The 11,029-nt window shown below is 33.7% G+C and overlaps 2 protein-coding genes across 2 annotated transcripts; one reads left to right on the top strand and one right to left on the bottom strand.

The window, feature by feature from the left end:
- The first annotated feature begins 1,202 nt into the window (after positions 1-1,202).
- Positions 1,203-4,874, top strand: LOC148176772 (transient receptor potential cation channel subfamily A member 1-like). The gene is made up of 2 exons (XM_088032810.1): positions 1,203-1,211; positions 3,486-4,874. The coding sequence occupies exons 1-2, from the start codon at positions 1,203-1,205 to the stop codon at positions 4,872-4,874; spliced, it is 1,398 nt and encodes a 465-aa protein (XP_087888936.1).
- A 69-nt stretch (positions 4,875-4,943) lies between these two features.
- LOC148176771 (alpha-tocopherol transfer protein-like) lies at positions 4,944-6,332 on the bottom strand. Its single transcript, XM_088032159.1, has 6 exons — positions 6,246-6,332; positions 5,983-6,151; positions 5,779-5,932; positions 5,362-5,734; positions 5,209-5,311; positions 4,944-5,159 (listed from the first exon to the last, which is right to left on the bottom strand). The coding sequence occupies exons 2-6, from the start codon at positions 6,086-6,088 to the stop codon at positions 5,011-5,013; spliced, it is 885 nt and encodes a 294-aa protein (XP_087888285.1). The 5' UTR covers positions 6,089-6,151; positions 6,246-6,332; the 3' UTR covers positions 4,944-5,010.
- Positions 6,333-11,029: the final 4,697 nt, after the last annotated feature.

Genomic DNA, 11,029 nt, shown 5'->3' with positions numbered 1-11,029 from the left:
TTTTTGAGACAAAATCAAAATTTTTTATCGTTTGAGTTGGAGTTTTTTTTTTACAAAATTTTTTCTCTAAACCGGATTCTTAAGTAAAAAACCACGAAAAAATTAATAGTGAAAAATCACATCTTTTACTCTATCTTACAAGAGAAAGGCCTGACATTGAAAACTTAAAATCGTGTGATATTTTTCATGCAATCTGCTTTGAATTTTATTAGACACGTGTCACGACTTTTTTGTAGTAGGGCTTTTATTTTTGAAAGAAAAATTTTGAAAATTGGAAATTTTACACTGTACAGGTTAATACGATTTGTGCTGTTTGCAATTTTTCAATTGTCAACCCACAGCGGCCCGATGGAAATCGTTCTGCCTTTCGATCCCAGTTTTTTGTTGTTTCTTACATTTTAAGTTTTCGCGAATCGAAGTAAATATGTATGAATGCATTACGTAAGTAGTTAATTAAGATGCAAGTATAGAAAATCATTTTTTATAACATTCAAATTTGCGAATGTTTTAAAAACCAAAAACGCCATTCTGAGGATTTTTAAATGTGACTTTACGACATTTTATCTACGATTATTCTCAATTTCCAATTTTAAAAAAGATGAGAAATCATATCAAATCAAATGTTTAAAATTTGTGCTTTAAGCATAGCATTATTTGCATAATTATTGATCATAGATAATAGCTATTTGTGCGAAATGGTAGTTTGCATAACTCGTCTATTTTTCTATTTTTCTACAATTGCAAAATTAAAAGACAATTTAAAATGACAGTTCTGACAATTATTTTAAATTTAACACCTCACTGGACAGAATTTCCGCACTGTTTTGAGTTTCTACGCAGATTCAACGGTTATAACTTGAAAAATCTGCATGAATATAAGTAAAAATTAATAAAAGTCGATATATTATTTATAAATGGAGATACAAAACGATTGTTTTGAGACATACTTTTACGCACTCTTTTGATCACTTGGTTCCAAAAGAATGTCATTTCGAAATTAAAATGACAATGAAAATGTAAACGTTATATGTATAACAAAATAACACTTATAACTCACACTTGTTGTACAAGGTGTTTATAAATGTTTCTAGCATCAAGGGTGGCTATGAAATGTCAAAGAAATTTGCCGCTCATTAAAAGTGTGAGTTTAGATTTTTCAACTGACATTTGTAGTTAACCTCAATTTTGATGAATTATGCTCTATGAGCAAAGTAAGTTTTGAGAAGAAAACTATTCTACAGGGTGTTAGGTAACGTTACGGCCATAGACTAATGGGTAATTAAGGAAGGCAAACCGTCTCGGAATCCGCAATTAATTTTATTTTTTTCGTTTTAGTTAAAAAGCTACAAGGTTTTAAAGTTGACCAATAGAATGGCTTCAAATAATTTTTCAATTTTTCAGAAATCCAAGCAGCTTTCGGACCAAACGAATAATTTGTCACTTTCCCGTCACATTTGAAGTTTTAAATCAGTAGCGTCAATAAAAGAAAAAAACAATAACCCAATTTTATTCAAAAAACTGACAATAAAGCAACACAACAATAGATGTTCAAAATGGCTACCCTCTTGTTGAACACATAATTGTAAACGACGCAACAATGTTTCCTTTATTGTACCCAACACATTTTTGTTTTGACAAACTTGATTTGTGATGTCCACAAAAATAAAACAAGTACGCCACTGATAAAAAATAAGAACTGTCAATTTGACATCAAACAAAAAATTTTCTTCAGGAACTCTGATTCAAATTTAAGGTTACATATGCAAATTGTTCCCTGATTGGTCACATTCAAAGCCTTCCAGCTCTTAAACGGTTCAAGAAAACCCGAAAAAAACTTCAAAACATTACTTTTTACGGCTGCCTCCATCACCCCTTTTTCTATGGCGGTAACGTTACCTAACACCCTGTAGTTCTAATTTGAAACCTAAAAATCAAAAATTTTGACACAAAACCATGACTGAAAGGCCGTTGACATAAGTAACACTATACAGTATGTATTGAGTTCACAAAAGGGAAAAAAAGTTTATTTTCCATTTTACAAAAAAATGACAAAGAAATAACATTTTTTGCTTATTTCAAAACAGATAACATTATTAGTTTGTACTCTTAAAATTAATGTTTTCATTATTTTTCTTTATAAAATTTTGTAATTAAATAACAATATTTAAATAACAGCAGGCTGTGGATTCACAATCTCAAATAGTGCGTTAATGTGTAAGTATTAAAAAACTGGATAAGAAATGCAGTTGCGTCCTTAACAGTAATTGAGAAAATTCGAAACAGTCTTAAAGAATCACGGGTTAGAATTGAACTATGTGCTAAAACAGGTTAATGGGTCAATCAAATAGTGGAAATTGGTTTGAGTTAAGGAACAAATTTCATTCCTTTGACATTTTTTGCAAAATTAAAAATAAAAAAGTTCTTCGTTATGTTCTGTTTTTTTCGATTTTAAGAACACAACTTGATAATATTAAAGTTTTAATTAAAGATAATAACGTTTTTTTTCCTCTTGTGAACTCAATCCGGGGACATACTGTACATAATTTTCAAGATATTTATATTCACTATGACAACAAAGCGGCAAAGTAGTGCACGACAGGAATTCCAGAGCCACCCTTGATGCTAAAAACATTTATAAACACCTTGTATTTAACTTGCAACTATGCCAATTACGTTATAAAATCTTTTTTCGGATTTGTTACCATTGTTTTTAGGTGAAGATTTTTTTTACAAAAAAATCGACAATCAAATTTGAGATTTTTCAGACCAATTTCTAAAGTGAAAAAAGCCCGAGAAAAAGAAGGTAAAAACCGTATCTTTTCCTCTATCTTAGTTTCGGAAATATTGATCTTAAACATTTCGAAATTAAAAAGTCCGAAATTTTAACCGGGCACGAGTTATTTGTCGTAGTACATAGATTTTTAGCACAAATTTGGAATCTGCGAAAAATTCTGCGTAAAATGAGTCCCAATAACTGTACATAAGCAAGATATTAAGCAAATTAAGTTTTCAGAGGGTTTTTTTCTAGTATTTTTTTTTAACAAATTTTATCAGTGTAAAAGTGACATTTAATACCCATGAGTTCTACATTAATTAAAAGAGCAGCTAAAAATCTATTAACTGTTTAAATCTCAGATTTGGTCAAATAATTTACGAGTGGCGGTCAAAAAACGAAAATAGTATATTTTGTTACCACATTTTGAACGATTTGTCTCACAAACTGTAGTCGCGTCGTGCAACCTTCATTAAATTTATCTGTTTCATAGTAAAAATGAAAACAAGAAACATTACCATAACCCTTGTCTTATCTAAATTCTTTGAGATAAACAAAGATAAAGAAGACAATAGCGGTAATAAAACTAATTTAACGATTACATAAAAATTCACATGATTTTGATCAAAGTCAAAACGAAATGGTAAGTAGAAATTGCCTCCTCAAGAAATCTGTTAATCTTTGAACTTTGTCCACAATATTGTTTCTTCAGGAAGACAAGATCTTCTCCGCCATTCGATTCGGGAAACTATCAGATGTCTTCTTCTGTCTCCGCAATGGTATCGACCCGAACACGTATATCAGAAGAAATCTCGACTATAAAGAAGTTTCAATGACACTCCTAGGGTGGGCGACAGAGTACAATCGCCCTCAGATCGTCACGACGTTGCTTCAACACAAAGCTGACGTCCACCAGAAGTACTGTACGATGACCCCATTAGAACACGCCACTCATAAAATGATGGAAGAGTACCAACTTAGAGACGAAGGGTATGTCTCTGGAAGCTACTACCATGAAGACCGCTCCAGAGATAAAGATAAAAATCTCGAAATAATAAAAACACTAGTCGATCGAGGTGCTGAAGTGAACGACGAAAGAGTTGCTTCAAACCTCATTGAAGCCAACAATGTCAAAGCTCTAGAGTTTCTTCTACAGAACGGAATGAATATTAATAAGACGTACGACGGAAAGACTGCTCTTATCTTCGCTGTGGAAAAACGCGACTTTGAAATGGTGAAGTGGCTGCTAGCCCACGGGGCGAAGTTTTCCATTCCGAGTGCTCTATGCAGCGCCATCGAAGTTGGGAGCTTCAAAATCGTGCAACTCTTCCTGAAGAGCACAGTTGACGTGAACTTTGAGTTCAAGAATGGGAGTTTGTTGACGAGGGCCATCTCCTCTGGTAACCTCGACATCGTCAAAGAACTGATCAAGCACGGAGCTCACATTAACTTCTCTCTGGTACAAAGTGTGACCATGGGAGATCTAGATATTGTTGGTTGTCTTCTAGAGAACGGAGCTGATCCTAACCGAGAAGACGATGATGGTAACCTTCCGGTAACCACAGCAATTCAAGAGAGTCATCTGGAGATCCTAAAGAAACTGGTGGAGCACGGTGCCGCTACCAATCTCAACGACTTAACTCTAGCGGTCCGACTCAAAGAAAAAGAAATCTCAAAGTTTTTGATGTCTACTTCGATAACTTCCGATGACTACTCTTCCTTTCTTTTCGACTGCATTAACCACAAGAATGTTGACGGTGTTGACTTTGTTTTGGGTTTGGAGACCAATTTGGAAATTTGTGATTCTGATGGGTTTACTCCATTGACTAAAAGCGTGCAATTGGATCATTTTGTCATGGTAAAAAAATTGGTCGAAAAAGGGGCAAAAATTGACCAGGTTGATAGAAATGGAAATTGCGCGTTGGTTCTTGCAGCGACAAAATTGAACTTTCAGATTGTTGATCTTCTAGTTTCTTGTGGGTGTTGTATAAACGGAAAGTTGGAAGAAGTGGCAGATAAAAGTGAAGATTTTGCTTATTATTTGAAAAGCTTGAAGGCAAAAAGCAAAAGGGATTGTGAGTGCGTAATATGTTTAAACTGATATTTGCCACCACTTTTTTCCACCCCATTTTACCTACCCCAGGTGGATTTTTATCAGATAAATCAAATATTAGAAGTAAATTTTAGTTAAGGCGTTGTCAATTTTGTACATCCTCAAGACAATAAAAAAAATACATTTAATCTATTTCCAACTTTTTGAAGGTACCGTCGGTTCCAAACCCCGCATCGTTTCTCCCCGTTTTTGCTCTCTTTGTTTCGTCCACATTCTGAGCGTCTTCCCAATCAAAAAATTCACTATTGCTAAGTAGCCGCTTCTTTACTTCCTCTAAAACCGCAAAAATATAATTATTCCTTAAATTTCTTCCTTAAATTACCATGTAAAATGGAAACCTTCGGCACATAACCACCATAATCTTCCGGCAGACACTCTAAGGGCACAAATTTTTCCACCTCGCCAAAACCGTTGTGTAAATGTAACTACAAAAAAAAAAGCAAAATTGGCATTAAGTGGCATCAAGAAATAGTACCATATCTAGAAGCTCCATTTTCATGAACGGTCTTATCAACGCCAAGAGTTTATCCATGAACGGTACCATGTTGAGCAAATGGATTCCTTTCAGTCTGATGGGCATCGCTTCTTCTAAATAAAAGATAAAATTTTTCAGCACGGTAGGTCCTGCCATTGTTATTTTCGCAAAGTGTCCAAAAAGACTCTCTTTTAAGTCAGCTACGATAAGGTGCCCTGGAGAAGTACCATTTTGATGGAGTTCCAACATGCAGATCATGTCCAAGTATTTAAGGTGACCCACAAAATCAAAATTCTCGGGGTTGTTATCCATTAGTTTGATAAAAATAATCGTGTAGCCCTCAGGGGTCTTTTTTGGAAGAATTGTAGCTAAACTGGTGCAAAAATGAAGATACAATCTTAGATTATGGTACGCTACCTTGTATCAATGGTCCTCTTCATGGATAACGAAGGATTTCGTTCTTTGAACAAGTCAGGATGTAAACTCTTCATTGTGAAGAAAGTGTCGATTGCGTTCTTCGCAGCTTCGTTGCGGTAGTAGCAACTTTGAAGAAAGATGATTGCTTGGAGCTCTAAGAGTGTTGAAAGACATTAGATTTTCTTGAATTGAGGTGATTCTTACCGTTGATTTCAGGTAAATGTGGTTGTTTTTTTGCCCAAACTAAGAGAGCTTCAACGTCTTCTTTTTTTAAGTTTTTGTCTTTGTTGTATTCATGAACAGACGTCATTTTTAGGTAGGAAAAGACTGTTGCCAAGTTTAGGTGTAATGAGACGGCAGGGTACGAGATAAACTAAGATAAGATTGCAAGCTTAAGACGGTCTAAGTGCATTTTTTTAATCAATAGTAATACAATGTTTGAATCTTAGAAAAATTTAAGTACTTACATACTTCCGTTAAAATCAGTGGATAGAAAAACGAAGCACAGATGATTGGATTGTACTTTTGAAAGTAATTTAAATTTTAGATCATCCGTTATGTTCCATCACACAAAAAAAATTTTTTTTTTCTATTGTTTGTTGAAACGCTTTATGAATTACGTTCCAATGATATAATAGAAAATTTTATTTCGACTTTTGCGCTGTTCGTTCTGACCAGAAAGCCGTTCGGACTATCTAAGCCCTTCCAATCGACCAGTACAAGTTTGCACAGAGAGACGCGACGTCAATTGCAAGATTCAGTAGAATTCAATTTATTCTTACTAGCTTTTAACAGTGGCACACCAATATTTCAAAATTGTAAAATTTTTTACTCTGAGTTTGAAAAACTTGTTCGCGATACGCAATCTTTTACATGACCTGCTATTCTGCTAATTTCATTTTCTATTGTTTTTATGTCAACTTTATCATTTTTATTATTACAAAATATCGATGCAGCTGAGATGGCGCGGTTAAGTACGAGTACGATGCGATAAGATAAGATTGCATTCTTATTAAGTGTGTCTAGAACAAGTTTTTTAATTTATTTATGTTTTGAAACGTTTAAAAAAAATTGAAAAAAGTATTAAAGCCAAAAATCCTAAGACGAGCTTCAAATAAAAAAATTGAAAAATTTAAAGAAAACCCGATACTCCAAAACATGTACCTATAAACTACAAATAATTCAAAAATGCAAAAAAATAGACTTCTCTAATATTAACTTTTACAGAAAATAGAGTTCTTTATAGACTTTTGCGTATTCTGTTTTACCCCAGAAAGTGTTTGAACTGCCCATGCCCCGCCTTCCAATCTACCAAATACGTAAGTTTGCACAGAAAGACGCGACGTCAAGTGCAAGATTCAGTATGCCTCAGTTTACTCTTCTTTATTCATTTGCATCATGTATAAAAAGTTGTTTTAACTCGTTATTAATGAACCATGAATAATTAAACAGGCATTTATGCTATTATATTAAAAGACTTGCTATCATTAAGTCAGAAGATCAAAAGAAAATTTTTGGTAATTCTGAAGTTAACAATTCCCTCAAACACAACACGAACTGCAAGAAAATTTAACAAAAAAGGTATCCTAGTACGAATTCTACTTTGATTAAAACAATTTTTGTCTATAATCGCTTTATGAAGTTTTTTATACACAATCGCAATCGTTTTGTACGACATTTGTTAGATCTCACACATATTCGCGCCGATTTTCCAAATTTCAACGGTTAAATCAGCGTAAAAACTCCAAAACAGTGCGGAAGTTCTGTGAAACGAAGTATTTATCGACAAATTTTGCATTTTGCTGCGATTTGCTAGTTTGTAATTAACAATTTTTTTTTCAGATGATCCTCTTTGGGTTCTGTGTCTGCTTTATTTCGATTTTTTCCAAAACACCGCCATGAAAATGTTAATAGGAATCATGTCCTTATTCATAGCGTTGTTGTCCCTTTTTGAAAGCGTTCTCTTCTTGCAAAAGTTTGATTTTTAGTACTTTTCTTTGTTTTCTTTATGTAAAAATCAACAGAAATTATTTTTTTTTTCATATCTATTAGACTCATGGAACAATTTCGACAATCCCAATGTTTCTAACAGTGTTACCATGACGCAATTAATAAACTTGGCTCTGTTTTATATGACTTGCTATATGACGGGACGTTTACGAGTAGAATTTTATTTATTACTTGATTTTACAAGAGGGATTGATGATGGATTTAACGATGACGAAACGTTGTTTTATCAGAAAGCTGTTAGCTGAAAACTACGAACTGCCGTTCAGAGACACATCTATCTATATTCGTATGTGTTGTAATTTTATAGTTTGTTTTAATGTTTTTTTAGCCCTGCCATAGAGGTCTTCGGGAAACTGAACCCCATGATTGTCAGCATGGCTGACGTTATTTTTGGCATCAGTATCATAATTTTTTTGCTACACTGTCCGTTCTAAAAGCGTTTGTATTACCTAGCTTCGACTTCCAATTTACTAGTACATGATTGCACAGAAAAACGCGACGTCAAGTGCAGTAGTCAGTTTATTTTTTTTACTTATAGACTTTTCAAGACGCGCTTCAATATTTTGAAATTGCAAAACTTTCTAATTTGACTGTGAAGAACCAAAGCCTTCAGAATGTCTCTAAAGTGGCACAGAAAATAAAAAAACTAGAAACTTGTTTCCACTAGTTAATATTTGACTATAATTGAACCCAATTTGATCCTTAAAGCATTGTAGGAACAAATAGACGACCTATTGAACAGATAATTATGCTATTTTATTCATAACCTTGTTATTATGTTCGAAGAACAAATGAAACTTTCTAGTAATACTGAAGGCAACAGTTTTTATCGTTCCCCAGAATGAAACGCCTCAAACACATCGCAACACAAACTGCAGAAACATTTAACAAAAAAGGTATCGTTTTACGAATTCTGCTTTGATCAAAACATTTTTTTCTACACTCGCTTTACAAAGTTGTTATTTCAATTGTCATTTTAACTTGAAAATGACGTTTTTTAGACACAATCGCATTGTTTCGTTAGATTTCAGGCCTATTCGTGCCGAGTTCTCAAATTCCAATCGTTGAATCTACATGAAAACTCCTAAACAGTGGGGAAATTCTGTTAAGTAAATTATTTTTCTTCAAATTTTGCATTTTGCTGCGAGTTTAGAAAAAATCTTGTTTCCTACTCTTGCTAAATGGATGTCACGTCGAGTTCGTAATTAGCAAAGTTTTTTCCAGATGATCCGCTTTGGGTTCTTCGTTTTCTTTATCTCGATTTTTTCCAAAACACTGCTATGAAGATGTTAATAGTAGTCACGTCGTTGACTATAGCATTATTGTCGCTTTTTCAAAGTGTCCTCTTTTTGCAAAAGTTTGATCTTTGGTACTTTATCAAGTATTTTCCATCTTTCGGCGGTTTTCTATTTGTAAGTACCAACAGAGTTTAATTCTGTACATATATTTTCTTAGATGCTTAGTACCATTTCGACTGTTTCTAAAAGTATACAAAGACGCCGTTAATAAGCTTGAATTTTGGGATATGAGCATGGCCAGTGTAGCCACGAAAAGAAAAATTCGTCTTGAAGCCCTTCATTTGAATATTTTTGCTGTAGTAAATACAGCTTTGGCTTTATTTGGGGCAATTATGTTCATGAATCCTATGGACGGTGACAGCGGTATATTTTATCCTTTAGCCATCATGGAGACGTTTTTTCCAAAAGGAAAGAAAATTTTGTTTTTGATTTTTAGATTAGGCTGTATTCCGATTGCTGTAATGGCACCGAGTCTATTTTACATGACCTGCTACGTGGCGGGACGTTTTCGATTTGAATTTTATTTACTACATGATTTTTTGAGAAGGATTGATGATGGGCTTAAAGGTGACAAAACGTTGTTTTATCAGAAAGAGTACCAAGAAGCTGTGGATCGAAAACTGCGAACTGCCATTCAGAGACACATCTATCTTCATTGGTATGTGTTGTAACTTCATAGTTCTTTTTCTTTTTTAATGACTTTTTAGTACGGTTTTAAAAGTCTTGCGAAAATTGAACCCCATGATTGTTCTATTCAGCATCACCGCAGTCATTTTTGGGATCTGTATCTTAATATTTTGCTACACTGTAAGTACTTTTTTTGTATCTAACTTTTTAATATTTTCCAAAAGTATCCAGATTCGTTGTCAAAAGAATACGTAAGAATCTTCTGTATAGTCCTAACAGCAATATTGAATTTTATTCACATTATATTGTCAGGGCAGATGATGGAAAATGTCGTAAGATTTTGATCTCTTTAGCTTCTTTATTTTGGTGGTTTCTACAGTCGAACGAGTTGTGTTCACTGCTGACAACGACAAATTGGTACGACTGGAGTGCAGAAAATAAAAAGAATTATTACATGTTTGTGATGAATGCCCAGAATACTCTTCAACTGAAATTTTCTGGTTCTATGACAATCAATTATAATCTGGGCGTTGCGGTGGGTATTTAAATTAACAAATCGTACTTACGAAGGGGGTTTTTAGATTCTGAATTGGATATATTCGATGATTTCTGTGTTGAGTCAAGTGCCAAAAACCAGAAACTAGTTCCAGATTAGCTATAGTCTTATCTTTTACATTATTACTTTTTAGCTTCTTTGCACTTATTGCACTATCGTTTTGAACATTATAGTCAAAATAATTTTATATTTTAAAAAACAATTAGGTGTCTTCAAAAATCTACAAAATGTATTAAATGAGAAATTTAATCTAATTCCAGTTTCTTTAAAGAATACCTTACACTCCAAATCCGCCAGCATTTCTTTCCGATTTGACCCTCTTTGCTTCGACCACGTTCTAAGCGTCTTCTTAATAAGAAAGCTCACTTTCGTTAAGTAACCGCGTCTTAGTCTTGGAATTAGCGTAAAGTTCTGCTTAAAATAAGCCAACATCTTTCTCACGCATTTTTCGCTCTGTTTTCGAAACTGTAACGTCTCTATCTGCAACTTTAATTGGACACAACTCGGTTATTTGTTACCGTACGTGGATTTTCGGCACGAATTTAGAATCTGCGTGAAATTCTGCGTAAATTAAGCACCAATGATTTCAATTTGCTCCAAACATACGCGAGATATCATCTGAATGACGTTTTTAGAGGGTCTTCTCGAAATCATTTTTTAACAAACGTGGTTGGTACGAAAATAACGTTTAATACTTTTGAGTTATACATCAATCGAAAGAGAAGCTTAAAATCTATCAACTGGATAAATCTTAGAATGG

This window comes from Gnatocerus cornutus, chromosome 3 (assembly GCF_029298725.1).
Source record: "Gnatocerus cornutus isolate USDA-ARS CGAHR chromosome 3, icGnaCorn1.1, whole genome shotgun sequence".
NCBI lineage: Eukaryota > Metazoa > Arthropoda > Insecta > Coleoptera > Tenebrionidae > Gnatocerus > Gnatocerus cornutus.
This window is presented reverse-complemented; position numbering and strand designations above follow the sequence as displayed.

What these genes read in the sequence shown, in the direction of transcription:
- LOC148176771 (XM_088032159.1), bottom strand. Translation starts at nt 6,088, where the DNA reads ATGACGTCTGTTCATGAATACAACAAAGACAAAAACTTAAAAAAAGAA. An exon ending in AAGAGGACCATTGATACAAG is followed by an intron (nt 5,735 to 5,778) that starts GTAGCGTACCAT and finishes TTTTTGCACCAG; the next exon opens with TTTAGCTACAATTCTTCCAA. An exon ending in GAAGGTTTCCATTTTACATG is followed by an intron (nt 5,160 to 5,208) that starts GTAATTTAAGGA and finishes TTGCGGTTTTAG; the next exon opens with AGGAAGTAAAGAAGCGGCTA.